This window comes from Dreissena polymorpha, chromosome 9, assembly GCF_020536995.1.
Source record: "Dreissena polymorpha isolate Duluth1 chromosome 9, UMN_Dpol_1.0, whole genome shotgun sequence".
Taxonomy (NCBI): domain Eukaryota; kingdom Metazoa; phylum Mollusca; class Bivalvia; order Myida; family Dreissenidae; genus Dreissena; species Dreissena polymorpha.
In genome coordinates, this window is record NC_068363.1 from 36,186,300 (window position 1) to 36,206,098 (window position 19,799).

Below are 19,799 nucleotides of genomic sequence, written 5' to 3' on the forward strand. Positions count from 1 at the left end.
ATCTGAATGACTGATAATAAAGCATCTTTTAGGGTGTAGTATTATGGTCTGGTGTCCACTTCCATGTTAAAGGGATCTTTTCACGCTTTGGTAAATTGACAAAATTGAAAAAAGTTGTTTCAGATTCGCAAATTTTCGTTTTAGTTATGATATTTGTGAGGAAACAGTAATACTGAACATTTACCATGGTCTAATATAGCCATTATATGCATCTTTTGACGATTTTAAAACCTAAAAGTTATAAAGCGTTGCAACGCGAAACGATTGAATAATTTGGAGAGTTCTGTTTTTGTCGTTAAATTTTGTGAAACTACGAAGATTGCTTATATAAGGTATAAAATACGCCCAGTATGTGTACTCGGCGGAATAGCTCAGAAGGCTAAAGCGTTTTTACTTCAGGACTCTGGCAGGACTCCACGGGTCACTGGTTCGAAACCTGGTCCGGGCAATGTTCTTTTCCTTTTTTAAATGTTATTCTTGATTTTTTACTGGAGCTTTTACGATCCAATGTTTACATTTATCGATATAAAGCATTCAATGAATAAGTTAAAAAATGCCAAAATCTGTGAAAAGGCCCCTTTAAAACATGTCTAGATCTTCATCATGAAAAATTAAAACTACCAGTTTATTTGATTAGCTGTAAAAAATGTCGCTCGATCTTAAAAAATACGAGCGTGATTTTTTTTACTGTTATCTCATCTCTGATAATATAATCTGCAAAGACAACAAGTACTGATTTGACCAAGGAAACGAACTCTTGCGTGTCTCAATAAACCTTGCATGTACAACTAAAATTTAAACATACTTTTCTGTTCCCTTCAAATCTAATTTGAGGAGATACGCTTTCTGAAGACTTTGTTTTATTGTGTCACACTTTTGCGTTCATTTTCATTGTACAATCTTATTTTTTATATTATTTTATGACAGCTTTTATACCATAGGTTTAGATCAGAAGAAATACTTTTAATTTTACAAATACCTTTAGTTAAAATTGCTATGTAAATTTTAATGATAACTTGTATATTTTGTGTTTTAAACCTGAATAAAAATCAATCAATCAATACATCATGTAAATATTGTGTTCAACTAGAGTGGAGTATTTAAAGGTTTGGTATTTAAAATATAAATATGTTAAAATGTCGCTTTATAAAAATTGACTCCGCTGAATCTAGATAAACAAAATATGTGCACAGATAGTTTTAATACTGTTAATTTAAGTATCCCATGGTATTGAAAGCGTAGCAAAACATTTTGAATAGTCACGCAATAAAGCGTGTTGTACACTTCTGCCAAACAGGTGCTGGCGTCTACAGTGCGTGTTTAAACTTATTATTATGGTACATCCTACTCAGATTACTTGCTTCAATTGAAGCCATGTCTAGATTCCTTTGCTGATATGTAAATAAGAGCAATATTAGCAATAAACCTGTTATTTAGTAAGCAGGTCTGGTAACATACGCTGCTACATGTGATAACTAAGCCAACAAAACAGATAAAGTTTTTAAATTACTGATGTTAAAATGGTGAACATGTAAATAGATATGATGAACCGTATTTGTTCACATATGGTAACTCGCCCTTGAGTCGGACGGGTTAATGGTATAAGTCTATAATAACATGTTTTGTGATCAAAGCCGGGACTAAGCTTGTGCATAGGTATCATAACCATAGTCTATTTTACAAATAATTATTTGATTCCCAGTTAATGTTCATTGGAAAACAGTTGATTAACAAAACCCTGAATTCGCCAATGAATTTGACACATTCGCCCTTAAAGGCCTCCTCAAACATTACACACACTATTAGGCGAAAGTCTCCCGACGTCAACTTGCGTGTACTGGTGAATAAGGCTTCAGCAAAATTCGTTCTCATTAGTATATGTTAGTTGCACATCTTTGGTGGTGTTATAATGGATGCGTTTGTGAGCTTTTGCGTCCGTTGCGATTAGTTCTGTTAGTCGAAAATTTTTAAACATGTTCAAAAATTGTTAGCGAATAAAAGTTTCGTCTATCGTTCGTTAAAATTCGTGTCAATACGTTAGCCGATCGGAAAGTCTTCGCATAGCGTTCGTCAACTGGCGTTAGAGGTCGCAGCTCTCAGCTAATTTGCATATCATGATTACTTGATTTGCATATCTAGCGACAGAGGACGATCCGAAAACAAATCTTTGCGATAGCGTTCGAATTTTTGCGAACTATAGCGAGGATTTAAGTATTGTAGGGAATTGAATCCGACGCATTTAAGCAATTTATAACGATAAGTTAACGTTCAGAAAACGAACGGTATACGCTCGTATACGAATCAATCCGAAGGGTAACTACGATAGGCAAATCTATGCGAATCCATCCGAATAATAGCGCTCCTGATTGTTTTAGTAGTTTGTGCAGACATATGCCTAGATTTCATATATATAATGCTGAAGGTATCATTATTTCTTCGTCAAATGGAAGATAAACAACGCCTGAAACTGCAGTATGTTGCTGCTATTGCCAATCAAGAAGTAGTCCAGCAACAACTAAACATTCACCGCTTTCTCAGAGGCCAACTAAGGTGGAGAAGAGAAGCCAGAGCACGTAATATCTGGAGAAGACCATGGCTGCATTCCGGGAAACGGCGCCAATTTGGCATTTATGATCAGCTCATGGCTGAGCTCAGAAGTGAAGATCCTGGAACATTTAAGAAATTCCTCCGCATGCCTACTGAAGTGTACGATACAATTAAGGGAAGGTTCGTCATCGCCTCGTGAAGCAACACACTCGGTACAGGGAGCCCTTGGATCCAGGGCTAAAGTTAGCTCTCGCACTACGTCGACTGGTTTCTGGTGTCAAGTACTCAAACATGCAGTATTCCTGGCGGGTCGCTGAGAATACCCTCTCTGTAGTGGTCAGATACGCGTATCACGCTATATGTGAAGAATATGTTGATGAGGTTATGACAGCCCCCTCCACACCTGAAGATTGGAGACATCTGTCTGATGGTTTCCTCAAGAATTGGAACTTTCCAATTTGCGTTGCTGCTATTGATCGTACGCACATAGCATCAGAAAGCCTGCCAGCTCTGGTTCCTTATGTTATAAATATGAGGGATTTTTCAGCAGCATCTTACTGGCCATTGTCGACTCGGACTACAAGTTCGTATGGTGTGATCTGGGTTGTGAGTATTAGTTTACATAACTGTAACTGCATTATTTTGTAATTACAGAAATAATACACATTGAGTGCTGTTTTCAATGTACAGTTGTATACTGACAATTTCTTATAACCGGAGATTGCACCCACGTCTAATTTAACTGTTGTAAATTTACATGTTTTAGATCATCTTTCTTGTTATGTTTACAGGATTTTCAATACCGTGTTGTTATTTTTTATTTCTGTTTACAATTTATCAATAGTTTCCTATTTTATTACAAAAAGTCAAGTTGCTTAATTTAGCAGAAGCGATGGAACCGACTCCGGGTCCACACATTATTCACCCTTCGGCGCGGAGGGACCTCGTAAACGTAAAAGAACACAAACACGCACACACTGTTTTGGTTGCTCAACGTAATTTGATTAAATTTACTGACTGGATTTAATGCAATATGTTTCTATACACACATAAAATGGAAAGTATACGTTACAAGAACAATATAGAAACTTCATAATTTAGTAAATACTAAGAGTTTACCTCACAATTGTGTTTTATGCAGTGCATAACTTTTAGTAAACAGCATTGACACTCAACCCTCACCCCTCCAACAAATAAATAAATATATATAATAGATACATCTTAAGCAGTTTTTTAATTAAAAATAACAATGATTATTTCGAAACAATTATGTTTTATAAGATATTTAAGTGATATCTTACAACAGTGTGTGCCATATAAGGGGTTTAAATGCGCAGGCTAAGTGCATACAATTAGATGATCATGTTTTCCTATGTTTATGAGCAATACTTTTATGATTTAGCGGAATGTATATATAAATAAATTCAATTTTACCCAATGGTAAAAAAGTATGGTTATCCAATTACTATATTTTACATCTAAATTACATCCCCCCCCCCTAGATTAACCGGTACCATTCCCTTGAAGTTTGTGAGGCCATGTCCTGCATCATTCCCTTGAAGTTTGTGAGGCCATGTCCTGCATCATTCCCTTAAAGTTTGTAAGGCCATGTCCTGGATCATTCCCTTGAAGTTTGTGAGGCCATGTCCTGCATCATTCCCTTGACGTTTGTTAGGCCATGCCCTGCATCATTCCCTTGAAGTTTGTGAGGCCATGTCCTGGATCATTCTCTTGAAGTTTGTTAGGCCATGCCCTGCATCATTCCATTTAAATTTGTAAGGCCATGTCCTGGATCATTCCCTTGAAGTTTGTGAGGCCATGTCCTTCATCATTCCCTTGAAGTGTGTTAGGCCATGTCCTGCATCATTCCCTTGAAGTTTGTGAGGCCATGTCCTGCATCATTCCCTTGAAGTTTGTTAGGCCATGTCCTTCATCATTCCCTTGAAGTTTGTGAGGCCATGTCCTGCATCATTCCTTTGAAGTTTGTGAGGCCATGTCCTTTATCATTCCCTTGAATTTTGTGAGGCCATGTCCTGCATCATTCCCTTGAAGTTTATGAGACCATGTCCTGCATCATTCCCTTGAAGTTTGTGAGGCCATATCCTGCATCATTCCCTTGAAGTTTGTCAGGCCATGCCCTTCATTTCTCTACTCCCTATGCAGAGGCTGTTGCTCAAAAAAACAATTAACGGCCATTTTAGCTCACAGCCGTTGATTGTTCCATCAAGGTATTAATGTGACTAAATTGTTAACCCTTCACTATATGTTAATTCTTTGCAAATATATTTTTTGGAATAATTTAAAAATGTTTAAAAAAAGCATTGCTTTTAAATTTATTATTTGTTGAGACTGAAATTTATCTTTGTTTATAGTCGTTTATCTTAATTCGCCGTTAAAGTTTTTTAGTTGTTCGTGAAGCGAACATCTAATGTTGTTACTGAGAATTTCAAGTCAGTTCGGCTTATCTACGGTAAGCCTACTACCCGCCACACATTGCGTATCCGCGCGAGAAAGAGTTGTATACTTTATGCAAGAGGTTTGAGTTCTCCAACTATATTCATTCACAAATGGAAACATTATGTGAATATCGTGTTTAATGGAATATTTTTGAACGGAGCTTATATAGAAAAGAATCAATAAACAATGTTTGTATTTTACGTGTCCCGGAAGAAATTATTTATGAATGATTAAAATAGTCCACTATCTGCTGCGTCTTAATGACGTAGTACAGGTCATTCAAAATCTGAGGCTATTAATAGATTCGGGAAAACAAAAAAATAGTATAAGGTTACGCTTGTTTATATTCTCAATTGATAAAACGTTGAACATGAGTTCAACAATTACTTCAGGGATACGTTAGACAACAACAACAATGCTTCATTATCGCTTAAACCGAATATAAAAAACAATTTAATTTAACAAGAATTATCTGTTGCGTAATCTCGTTCATGCTTCTACAGCGGGGTTAAATTTGATAATTCTGGGAAACGTTCTTTTGTTCTCAACAAATAGCGGCGATCTTTTGTATTTACGGGTGCTAAGAACGCAGTAGTAGAAGGTTAAGCTTGTTTATATTCACAGTTCTCAATTTATAAAACGTTGAACATCAGTTCACCAATAACTACAGGTATACTATAGACAACCTCAAAAATGCTTTATGATCGCTAAAACCGAATCTTAAATAAATTGTTTTTTTTTAAAAAAGGTTGCAATTTACGTTTCTAAATAAATAAACTGAAAACAAAAGTTTAACTATTGTTTTTTTTTTTTCACTTGTAAGTCGCATATTCACCACATGAAATGTGTGTTATCATTGTAAAACCACAAATTCTTCACATGCCTTATTATGAGTATATTTCTTCACTATCGAAATATATCGTATCTAAATATTTAGTATTCTTTCGACACATTTAAATCACACTTTCATAGCCGCGAAATGCGAAAATGGGTCTTATGCGTTTCGGCCAGCGTATCTTAAACCCAACATGTGCATTTGCGCAGTCTGGTCAGAGGCGATGCTGTTCGGTATAAAATCACTCAATGTGTTATGGTCTCATTATGTATCTCCTGTCCAGACTGAGAGATGCTCAGGCTGATTGGGCTATATATATATGATGGGCGCATATGGAACAAGACCCATTTTCGCATGACGAAGGTCATTAAAAATCTCATTGCGAATTGTTAATGGCACATTTTAGAACAATGCTTTTCGATACAAAATTGAATTCAAAATAGCATACTTGTAAATAAGGGCAGCCTTACAAGGCGTTCAGGAGCGATTTCCAGACAGTGCTGATCGAGTACGGCAAACATTGTGGTTGGATATTGAAATGTTTTTCCTCTTATCGTGACATTATACTATTCCGGTAATGTTTGTTTACTCATCTTGAAAGCAAAATTTGTGTTTATCGATAGTCAATTATATATTCCCCCGACGATTTAGTGAACGAGTACTGACCCTTAAATTCTGCGAGATGGGTTTTAACTCGTAATTGTAACTGGGCCACAATTTGTGTCGTATGAAGAGAGTAGTCCGGAATTCCTTACACTGAACAGTGTTACATGCTTTGTGCTGAGCGCAGACACGGTGTTGTAGCCAAAGTTCAGAGGTTTTATCTCGAATCAGCCTAAAAATTCGAAAATATTCACGCGTGTCTGCTGGCGTTATGTAAAAGTCATTTAAGGTGAAAAGCTGGATAAAACAGCTACGCCGAAAAAGCGCATAAGTGCTCTATAGATATTACCTATGTTTAGGTCAGATTTGTTGATACAGTGTGAACTGCTAGGGTAACAACTAAAGCATAAACAACAAAGTACGGGTCAACAGGGCTGTCTTTATGACTACCTAGTTCGTGAGTTAAAAGAATTGCTCGCAGATTAATTTTATTTATTTTCATCGATCATCTTATTGTATATTTCAGTGCCTTCAGCGCTTTGATTAACAATTGTAGACTGTCCAGCTGATAACAAGCAACAATGATGTGCATTTACTCATTCTGATTACTAAGACAGCCTTTGATCACAAGCGCCGCTTCTATTTGGCGATGTGTTTATACACAAGCCAATAATACTTCCAAGAGGTCGTTAAGATAGGGAGTTTTTTTTATATTATTCAGAAATCAATGAGATTAAGTGAACATAAATATGAAACTGCAACCCACATATAACATCAGAATATACAATTTGTAGAGCCAACAAAAAATGTGGTTTATGGTTTTAGTTCATCCTACTTATTATGTGTGCAGGATTTTCAATACCGTGTTGTTATTCTTTATTTCTGTTTACAATTTATCAATAATTTGACACTTGATTTATAAACAGTCATGAAGTTGTGCAACCGACTCCGGGTTCCGCACTTAATTCAGCCTCAGGCGCGGAAGGACCTCGTAAACTTGAAAAAAAACACATTCACGCACTCACTGTTTTGGTTGCTCAACGTAATTAGATTTAATATACTGACATGATTGAATGCAAAATGTTCCTATACACATATAAAAAGGAAAGTATACGTTACAAGAACAATATAGAAACTTCATAATTTAGTAAAGACACAGAGTTTGTCCTACAATTGTGTATTATGTAGTGCATCAATTTTAGTAACCTGCATTGACACCCAACGCTCACCCCCTCCAAAAGAATAAAATATACATACAGTCGTGATATTTTGATCAATATAAAGTAATAATTGTAAAACATACGGTCTTTTAGAACTTTTCGTTTTTTGTCAATCGCGGCTGACAGTCCCTATTAGTCTCTTGGTGGTTTGTATAAGTCGTTGACATATTAATTACATGTCCTACGCAAAAACAACATTTTTGTACCGATTTAACGTGTATTTAATCATTTTTGTATTACATTTATTATATTTAATCAAAACAGTTAATGTTTGTTTTTTAATAATATGTTAGGAATTGCTTAAATTAAAAAGGTAACCATAATGGTCAAAACTTTATGTTGTTAATGCAATTTGTGCAAACACATTATTTAATAGGTTTATGGGCAACCATCTTGGACGCCATCTTGGCTTTAGACACCATGTGATCAATTCGTTTCGTGGGAACAAAAGCAATTTTCACTCAAGAAAATGTAGATTATCATCAGCATTTTCAAAGAAAATCTAAGAATCATGCAACGTAAGCCCCTGATACTACTAGAGCTCAATGCGAGAGATTTTATACCCTTTTTTGATACATGAATTTTTATCTTTCCTTTAACTATTATACATGTAAGTCAGAGAAATGTTTTTAATGTTTAAAAGCAAAGTGCATGCACTTACAACTATAAAAAAGATTCAAGCACATAAACATTACAAGCCTTGTATATCTCAAAATATAGTAATATGCACATTAGGCATTTTGTCTTTATATATGTCATTTACCTCACCCACTTTTCTTGTCTTTCAAATCAAAATTATTGATCATATTCACATGAAATAGTATATATTTACATTCCTTAGTCCCAAAGGTGTGTATGAATGTAGTTAGGCTGATAATCAAATCTAAATTGTTTTGCAGGTACAAATTGAAACATGTCATTAGCACAAAAACACTTTCTTGTACCTTTTGACATTTCATTGATAAAGTCATGTTTTCATAATACGTTCAATATTTCACCGAAAAACTTAATTGTTTAATAAGAATAATATGTTTTAAATTGCTTAAATTAAAAGGCTTACCAAAATCATGCAGAATATATGTTGTTTGGGTCATTTATGATAAATGCTTTATAGGTTTATAAGAATAAAGAAAGTGAATCAAAATTATATACGCCTCAACTTCAACCATTTAGCAACATCTGAAGATTCCTAAAATATCATTGATTCAAACTTCATTCAATCGTTACCGGTATATCAAGTTTTGTCTAAAAAATCTGCTCACGAGGTATTTTCTTAGGTATGATATTAGAAATGCGTATCAAAAATGTATGTCGGAAATTGACAAATTAATATTTAATACCTACATATAAATGTACTTCAAGAACAAACGCAAAACAAATGAATCTCTATTACTATTCGCAATTTTAATAAAAAGGTCATACATTAAAGCAAGTTACCAAGAAACAGCCTCTAGATAAAATGAACATTCTGGATTACGCTTTTGTTGTGCAACAATCGGAAGTATAAAACGCGACAAAAAAAACACGTTATCAAAACAATTAAGCATTAATATAACTGCGTTAAGCTTACCTCAAGTTTTTCCGCTAATCTATTATTCCAACTTTCACTAGTAGGTCCCTAAACTTTAGAGTGGATCCAATAATTAAACTAACAAAGAAATGTCCAAAAGTAAACCACAATATTAAACAAGTGCTGTGTGCGCACAAAGACACGCGAAATTTAATGATGTAAACATGTTGTCAAATTACAACGACTTTATAAATTGTTTTATCGCACAAAACATCGGTTTTTGTAGACTATCGAGTTTGCATGATTTCGTTGCGTAATGGTTACTTACGAAAATGTTTAAAGCTGCATACCAAATACATGAATGGCCCGCGTAAATAATTACCGACACATAATGCTTTAAAGAACAGCTCTCGGGTACCAATTAGAGAGGTCATCGGTCCTCGATCCTTCTTTAATATTTTACTCATATGAATTTATACTTTAAAATCTACCTGTACTTATTAATTAATTTTGTTAGAATTGTTTAGTGCAAACACTTAAGAGACATACTTAGTGCATAGTAAGATGCCATCTAACATTTTACAGGTAGATACTTAATTATTGAGGGAAATTCAAGCCCAACAGTTTGTTATATGATTGTCTCTGACAGAAGTCAGTCACTTACCTGAACCAGGTAAAATGTATGGGAAACGCAAGGTTTACCATCCGCACACATTTTGCATACATTTGCAAGAGTGCACTTAGTTTTGTTTTGAGTATCAGCATCTGTTTTAACTTTAACTTCGTTGTTTTATGGTTAATGGTACTTTGCTCAAACATGTCTTTTAAATTGAACTTTAAATGAACAACTTTTGGTAAAACGTAACACAGTTGAATTAAACTTGATATTCAATATAAAAATACATATCTACACAATACTAATATCCGTGTTAACGATATTTATTTTAAATAAATATAATAAATAAGACATTAAACCTCTGGTTACTCACATGTTTGCACAGCTAAGGTTTTATGCGCGACTGCCTCTTCAAATATAGGCATGGTCAATCAATCAATAACCTTATTAAATTCTGATTTAGTTTAAACAAGACCAAGTGTATTAACGTTATGCATGTTCTTATTTGCTCTCTGATTTGATTGCTCAGGTCCTGTGCGTGTCGCGCTATTGGCTGAGTGCATGCATTGTTCTTGATACCCTTGACAGACTGGTATATTTGCTTTAAATACGACACATGTACGTTTCTTAATAGTTGAGTAGACACGTTAATTTTGTGCATAACTACCATATGTTTGTAACGGTTACAATATGAAAATAATCATGTAAAACCATAAAACCATAAGCGTTGTAGTATTTGAAAAGCTGTATTTAGGCCATTTAAAGGATTCGTGCATATTTAATTTAAATCCTATGTATTTTATTTAAAATCAATAACCTTTATCACAATTTACAAATGTTAAATAACATTGTTGCGCCCCTTTTATGCGCTACTAGGTCCAGAAGGAAAGTTATGGGATCACAAGTGATCTATACGAATTGGTGAACATAACGTAATCTTTATACAACACACCCCTACGAGCCTCTGCTTGTAATAAACTATCTATTGATCCTAGTTTTTATCATTCCATGTTAAATGATATACTTTGGGTATTGTCCGATATTTAGAACGCAATTTGACACTTGCCGGAAATACCTCACTGACGCGTGATAACATAATTTAAATCATTCTTTGATAACTTATTAAAGATCCGTAAACGCTGCCCAATACAATTATGCTATATAGAAACTTCCGAATAAAAGTTCTATACGAAGGTTAATTACAATAAGAAGACCCTTAAACAAGTAGCATGCGTGTTAAAACGTTAAAATACCAATATTCTGCAAATTTTTAGCTTCTAAAAATCGTTTCATGATGTCATCTTGTTTCGTTTTACGGATTATCTCGAGTCAGGGTCGGATTCATTCAGTTTGCGTTAATGTTCAAAATGTTTGCAAGCTTTCCCAGAAATATGCAGCTGACGTCATCAAATTCCGAAATATAACTGTGTTAACAAGTCGCTTGTGGACAAAATGTATTCGTTATCTTCAGAGAGTAAATAAGTTATAATTGAGCTCAGCAATGTTCTCAACAACATTATTAATGAGAACTACGTCATGCTTCAGTAGCTGCCCGAAGCCGATTTCATGTTCGATCGTTAATATTCGGAGATCGTGACGGGAAAATCAAATAGAAAATATTGACCCACAAAAATAAATAAAAACGAGCATTCTGTATACAGTAAAATCAATGTTACAATACCAAATCAAGCGTTGACATTTTGGCTATTGTTATAAGGAACACTGATTTGTGTGTGGATAGACTCTATTTTACGAAGTATGCGCTCATTTGAGCATTGGCAAATGTTATTAAACGCAGACGCTGTTTTCAAATGTGACGATTTTATGTAAATTTTTAAATTCACTTAGAGGTCTTGGTTTGTATTAGATCTGTTGCCTCTCAACTATCGATCCCTGCTTTTATCCCTACCGTGGGGGCGTTCTCAACATCATTCCTAAGATACAAAGAACCGGATCCATCGCAAAACGGACACTCAACCAAGCATAGAGTTTCGATGCCACCGAACTTAAAAAATATGTTTAAACTAAGGCTATGTTGAATGAAGATGTAGAATTATTCGAATGATTTGATATTATCCTGCTACAAAATAAACCTTTTTTCAATTTAAAGAGTACTAAGTAATGCGAACTATTTTTAGACTTTCTTATCAAAGATTATTTTTATGTTACCTGGAAGAAACAAAATCTATATGAGTTAGAGCACACGGTTAAATAGTTGTTGATCATTGTGATTTAAACAATAATTACATGCACATAGATTATAAATTAAGTAACGCCGTCAGATATTATTGAGGAAATCCAACACCAAGATTGGCCCTCCTGATCACTCGCCCCTTAGTTAGAATAATAATCATACCTGTGACTTTGTTAAATGAAATACAATGCACTAATGCTAACTCCAACTGCTATACAGATAAATGTATTTGGATATTTAATGTAAATTCGCATTGATTATAGTCAGTTAAGATCAAAATTGGAAGCGCAGTCGAAACTGGAATGCATGCCACAAATTATAAAAAATTAACAAATAGAACTTATTCATGTTGAACTTTTGATGTACTAGATATGTTTTCTATTTAATTTGCAGCACATGTTGTTTTTTTACTTTTATGATATGAACTATTTGGTATATATTAAAGGGGCCTGTTCACAGATTTTGGCATGTTTTGAAGTTTGTCATTAATTGCTTTATATTGATTAATGTTAACATTGGATATAAAAAGAAAAAAAGTAAACCCTCAGCAGGGCTCGAACCACTGACCCCTGGAGTCCTGGAGTAAAAAGTCTCCACTTAGACCTCTCGGCCATCCTTCCGGATACAATGACAGGTGCATTTTATACTTTATATAACCAATCGTCGTAGTTTCACAAAATATAACGACAACAACAAAACTCTCCATTTTATTAATGCGTTCGCGTTGCAACGCTTTATAATTTTCGGGTTTTTAAATGTTTATTATCCTTCATTTCAAATTAGTTCTCCTATCCTTAATCATGTCTAAGTAGAATGTCCTTTACCATTCACTACTTAACGACTTTGTATATACTTCTTTTCATAAACAGGCATCATTTGCATGGTTTTAATGTTTTTGTTAAGTGTGAAAATGCAATGTCCGTGGACCAGTCTGAATGTCGGTAGACCAGTTCGTTAGTAGATGACCCATATTGAAATTGGGGTTACCTAGTTATAGGTCACTATTACCCTCAGTGAAAATCATTGAAGATCAATAACTTGTAACCAATCGACTAATTGGCTTGATACTTCACATGTGTATTGGCCTTGGACAGTAGATTACCCCTATTGAAACTGGAGTCACTAGGTAAAGGTCACTGTTACGCATTAAGAGTACAATCCTTTCCGATCAATAACTCGTCAACTGATTTACCGATTGGCTTGATACTTTTTATATGCATTGGTATTGGACAGTAGATGACCCCTATTGAAATTGGGGTCACTTAGTCAAAGGTTAAGGTCGCTGTTACACACTAAGTGTGAACTCGTTTTCCATCAATAACTAGTCCACTAATTCACTGATTGGCTTGATGCTCTACATGTGCATTGACCTTGGACAGTAGATAGATCCTATTGACATTGGGGTCACGAGGTCAAAGGTCAATGTCACGGTTACAAACTAAGCGTGAAATCGTTTCCGATCAATAAATCATCAACTGATCCACCGATTGGCTTGATACTTCTCATGTACATTGGCCTTGTACAGAAGATGACCCTTTTAAAAATTGGGGTCACTATGTCAGAGGTTATGGTCACTGGCCTTATAAGTTGATAAAATGTTTCTGATCAAAAACTCGCCAACGAATAAACTGATTGGCATGATATTTCCCATGCGCATTGGCCTTGGACAGTAAATGATCCTATCAAAATGTTGGTCACTAGGTCAATATTCAAGGTCAATGGCATAATTAGTGTTAAAATTGTGTCCGATAAATAAATAATAAACGAATTGACCGATTAGCTAGATACTTTACATTCGCATTGGCCTTGGGCAGTAGATGACTCCTATTGAAATTGGGGTCATTATTTCAAAGCCATGTTTGGAGGGGCATATGTCTCCTACTGCGGAACACTTGTATTTTCAATATTAGAAATATATGAACAACACTTAACCCCAATGTTATTTAAACGAATCCAAATAGTTTTTAACAGGTGATTTGATTAAAAAATCTCGTTAATTAATGATATAAATAATTGTAATTATAAATTAAAATGTTATATTTATTAAATTGCTAAAAGAGCAAATGACCAGCATTTCAATAGAGAACCAGGGCGAATCGGTGGTGTATCAACACCCGATCCATTGAAAGCACTATAAGAAAATGTAGATCCTAATTTTAATTTATCAATGTTTTACAACGAATTTTTTTGGACAAATATTGCAAATCATAAATGTTGATACCATTAGATGAGTATCCAATACTTTACATTTGAAAAACTAAACATATTTTGTCATGACTGTTTTCCCTCTATATTAAAGCAACTGAAGTACCTGCTACTAAAGAAAACACATGGGTAGTATATTACTGTAGAATTGCAATAACTCGAGCTGGCGATTTCTCAAAAACTGGCGATTACTCGAGCATTAAAGGAAGTTTTCTCGTATTTTTTGTTAAGGTGTTCGCTGCATTATACATTTAAATAACAGGATATCGGATTTCAAATAACTCGATTGAAATTGAAACTTTTGAAATTGGATTAATATATGACACTCATATTTACTAAGCACGTACTATTTAACAACCCCATGTTTAAAAATGCAAAATTAAAGTGATAATACCACCAAACGTGAACGATTCACGATTTCTAGAAATTTTGTTCTTAACAGCAACAGTACTAAAATATATTTCATGAAAGTAAAAGTGCATAAATAATTGTAAATGCACATCATCTCTGATCAACAATGCACTTCATTAAAACCGTTATAATCCCTACGTGTTTAAATACAACAGCTTTTGTTAGTGATAACTGTTTGACCATTTAAAGTAAATCGACTTAAGGCAATATTCCATTTGTAACAAGCTTTTGTTTAATTATTAAATATTAAATACCATCGTTTTGAAGTAATATATAACGGTGCGAGCGTTTTTATTTTTACAATATGTTATTATTTAATGCTTTGTAATCAAGTAGCGCATATAGTTAAACAGCAACGACTGGTTTGTATGTTTCGTCTGATTCCTAGGACTTAAGTTCGAGCACGAGGTTGAGCATCGAGTGTATTCTAAATAGTCGTTTATTTATAAAATTGTTGAGCACATGTTGGTATTAGCGTGGTGATCGTAAACGAGCATAATATGAGACCGACATTACGACGTAATAGGCTCTTAAAATGCAAAGCGTTGCATGTCATATCGCTATTATTTACATGTTTTGGTATTTAACTAATGGGGTTTAAGTTACGGGCTTTTTCAACCCTATCACTTAAATAGACTCGAAAGTATGTGGGTTTTGAAATAGATCTTTCAATAGCGCCAGCGTTGAAACCTTGATTTTTAAAACTCACATAATAGAGGATTATGCATTCGGTAATACAAAACCTCTGTCACACTTAGACCATTGCCTGTATAGACGCGGTTAGTGCGTATCGCGTTTCGGTACTTGAGTTAACAGTGTTCGCGTACAATATGTGGATTTATTGGATTTTATATCACATGTTCAATGTATTATTAGCGATAATACAGGATATTATTTTAGTTTTTTTTAGTAACAAGAGTTAAACTTTAGATTGTGATTGTGTAAAGTGTAATATGATCAATACTGGTTGAACTGGAACACAAAATCAACATCGCTCAAATATAATTTTAATTAAATACATTTTGTAATTAATAATGTCGACAATTTAAAAGAGGCCGCAATCCACTGCCGTACAAACCATAAATATGCTCCTCTAGCATTGAAAATTGGTGCAAAACAAGTTATTGGTTACATCTAGAAGGCTATTCGCGGGGATAAGTACATTGCAATTGCGCGCCTTATTCATGTTATTGGTGAACAGGGTGTTTCTTATCGTATGTCAAGCGAGCAGACAACATTAATAGGCTAAGAACGATGAAGGTTCGTGTGTCACGTGCATATTTATTATTGACGCTTATGTTGGGAGTGACAGGAATACTGGCTTCCGTTATATATTTGTATAACTACGAGGCTTATATTAAACTTGTAAACATATTCACCCATCAGTTTGATTTGCGAGTAATTGTCATAGCGTTTGATCGGGCACATTCTGTCCTTCGTTTACTAGAATCTCTGAACAGGGCTGACTATGAAAATGACAATGTCAAGCTGGAGGTCTGGCTAGACCGTTCTATAAATGGAACCGTGGACCAATTAACGGCGCAAACAGCGCGGGAATTCCAGTTCCGTCACGGCGCGTATGATGTGATCGTGCATCCACGACATGTTGGCATATATGGGCAATGGTTATCTACATGGAATCCGAACATTAATCCGCTAGAAATAGCCGTGATTCTCGAAGATGACCTCGAGGTGTCGCCACTATTCTATAGGTATCTGAAGCTTGTGCATTTAAAATATGACCATGACCCGGAAATTAACGGTTTTGCACTGCAAGGTCTGTCCATTCATCACGGGGTAAAAACAAGGCAGCGTTTCATTAACTACAGAGATGGCCAGTGTGTGTACCTATATCCGGTCCTGGGAACCTGGGGATTTTCGCCGAGCAGAAAGAATTGGGTTCGATTCTTGGACTGGTATGCGGAGGCAAGAAAAACACCCGACTTTAAACCGGATGTTCCTGGGAATGTAGCGACCTCTTGGTATAACGTATTGCTTGCACAGGGAAAGTCCAACACAATGTGGTCGATTTGGCATATTCACTTCGCCTGGAAGCACAATGAGTACACGTTGTATCCGAATTTTAAAGGTATTTACTTCTAAATAATCTTCAAACGACCTAAAGGTATTAATGTTCTTAAGGCCAACTATACTAATGTTTCTGCTGACCTCCTCTTTGTTTCTGATGGTATAACGGGTATTAATGTTTGTGCAGTCCGCACACGCTAATCATGGACGTTTAATTTATTGCTTTTATGATATTTTTCGTTGAAAGAAAGTCTCTTCTTAGCAAAAATCCAGTTTAGGCGTAAAGTGTCGTCCCTGATAAGCCTTTGCGGACTGCAAGGCTATTCTGGGACGACACTTTACACACATGCATTAAACCCCCTTTTCACAGAGCACGGCTCATGTGTATGTGTCTTAAAGAGACCTTTTACAGATTTCGGCATTTATTGTAGTTTGTAATTAAATGCTTTATATTGATAAATTTTAACATTGGATATACAAATCTCCAGAAAAAAACAAGAATACAATTTAAAAAACTAACCATCTACTGGGCTCGAACCACTAACCCCTGGAGTCCTGGAGTACAAGACTTCCTCTTAGACCACTCGGCTATCCGTGCTCATGTTATGAAGGGATGTATGTTTTACTTTATATAAGCAACCCTTGTATTTCGCAAAATATTACAACAACAACAGAACATTCCAAATTATTGAATCGTTTCGCGTTGAAAAGCTTTATAATTTTTAGGTTTTTAAATCGTCATAATACGCATATAATGGATATTTTTAAGCATGGTAAATGTTCAGTATTACTGTTTCCTCACAGATATCATAAGTAAAACCAAAATTTGCGTTTCGAAAACCATTTTTTTTATTTTGTCAATTTACCAAATCTTGAAAAGGTCTCTTGAAGGACAAATCGACCATTTTTTGTTTCATTGAATTCGACCCTTTCTTATAAGCGTAGCGCATGTCGCATTTCAGATCACCAGGGTCTGACCACGAACTGGATGGAGCCCGGCTTGCATTACAAGGCGAACAGGTCGAGACAATCGAACCCTCTTCTAAAGACCTGGAAACCCGAATGTGAGAATATGCCAGCACTTCCGGCCCGTCTAGATATAGACGGAAACTTTTCTAGTCCGCCTATCCTTAATAGTTAGCGAAAAGAACTCAAGTCCATATGTACGTGTTTTTAGACGTTGACGTGATCCTTATTGCGCCGTTTTCTGCTGTGATGACTCATTTACCCGCGTGAAAAGTTCTGACGGTATATGTAGCACAGCTGCAAACTCACATGCCTCTGATAAAACATAAATGCTCAAATTCCATAGAAGTGACATACAACTTACAAAAAAAAATATTGTACGGGTGATTTTTGCATACACGGGTCGAACTTGTAATTATGAAGGACCTTACATAATAAAGCAGATTTTTTCATCATTGTTTTCACTCAATTGTCTTGTATAATATTATTCCATCATCTACAATCATATCCTGAACTAAATATACAGACATTGTTAACAAAAATGATTACAAATATCAGTTAATTGAATTGATTTATCCCCAGGTGTAATTTTATTTAGAAGAATATTCAAATTATGGGTCATCATACAGAAAAAATCACGTGTTGTCAGTTCGAAAATAAGCAGAGATTTTTAAATGCATGATGAATTAAAGACGGTCTTTTTGTTGGCATGTTACCATTTAAACCCTGCTTATGTAAGTTTGGACTCCAGATAATAACTCAAATAAGAAATAGACATTGCATTTAAAATTCCTGGTGTGATAATGTGCATTTTTAAACAAGAGGAACCTTTCATCCAGTAGAATTACTGCGTGTCCAATCCTATTAATAATGCTAAATATAACGAAAGCCTGTTGCACAACAATTTATCTTCACAAGCAGTTAAAACAAGTTCATAATACCTTAGTAGATCATAGTTCACATAAATGGCTGATAAATCATCACAATTTTGAGTTGTTCGCTAAGTGGTATGCGTTGCAAGTCAGTCGTCTCTTAACTACGCTAAGAACGATAACCACTGCATCTGCCTGTTTATACTTCATCGCTGGTACACTGCAGACAGTGAGTGTGTATATGTAATCAAAAGTGTTTAACAGCTTTTGCGACAACATTGGCCAGTTTGTCATTGAAATCTGTACATATTGGCTGCTTTCAGGGAAAACGCGGCTTAATGCATGTCAAACTGAAAGTGGCGCGGCAGAGGCCAACGCGTATCCCGACGTCGCATAGATGTTATATTAAAACACAATTTTTGGTTGACGAGGCCTATATTAATGGGGCCCCGGGGTGGGACATTTGGACATGGATGGTCGAGATAGACCGTGTTGTCATAAGAGATTTTCAGTATTAATTTAAAGCCAATTGGTGAATAAGAGGTTATGTTAACACAACATTTTGGTGGGCGTGGTCTATGTGGGCGGGGCGCCCCAGGGTTGGTAATGGAGTCATGCATAGTTGAGATTGACCGTATTGTCATAAGAGAAGTTCAGTACCAATTAGAAGTGAATCGGTGTAGAAAAGAAGAAGTTACAATAAACAGGCAATTTTGGGTGGATGTGGTCTATGTGGGCAGGACCCTGGGGTGGGTAATGTGGACATGGATGGTTGAGATAGACCGCGTTGTCATAAGAGATGTTCAGTATTTCTTTGAAGTCGATTCGTGAATAAATGAAGAAGTTATGTTAAACCAAATTTTGGATGGGCGTGGTTGTCCACTATCTCCTCCTACACTATAAGCACTAGAACCTTGAAACTTACACATAGTGTAGCTATGATTAATGTGCGACGGTGCACTACTTGGAATTTTGATCTGACCACTGGGTCAAAATTTATTATCATTAGCGTCGCATGTTGTTAGTAAAATGAGGTTTTTTACTCATTTTTCCCATTTATGTACACATAACTTTGGACCCAGGGGTCATATCAAAATTCCAAATAGTGCGCCGCCGCACATATGTTCATAACTACCATGTGTGTAAGTTTAAAGGTTCTAGTGTTAGAGATAGTGGCCAGGACAGACGGAAAGACAGCGGAGATCAATACAATATCCAAACGCTTTTAAAAGCGTGGGGATAATAAAAAGTGTCCCAGATTAGCCTGTGCACACTGATTAGCCTGTGCGCATTGACGACACTTTCTGATTTTATGGTGTTTTTTGTTTAAAGATA

At 35.4% G+C, this 19,799-nt stretch overlaps 1 protein-coding gene across 1 annotated transcript; it reads left to right on the forward strand.

Moving 5' to 3' along the window:
* Window positions 1-15,412: 15,412 nt before the first annotated feature.
* Window positions 15,413-18,478, forward strand: LOC127845246 (uncharacterized). Its single transcript, XM_052376061.1, has 2 exons — window positions 15,413-16,687; window positions 17,589-18,478. The coding sequence occupies exons 1-2, from the start codon at window positions 15,853-15,855 to the stop codon at window positions 17,765-17,767; spliced, it is 1,014 nt and encodes a 337-aa protein (XP_052232021.1). The 5' UTR covers window positions 15,413-15,852; the 3' UTR covers window positions 17,768-18,478.
* Window positions 18,479-19,799: the final 1,321 nt, after the last annotated feature.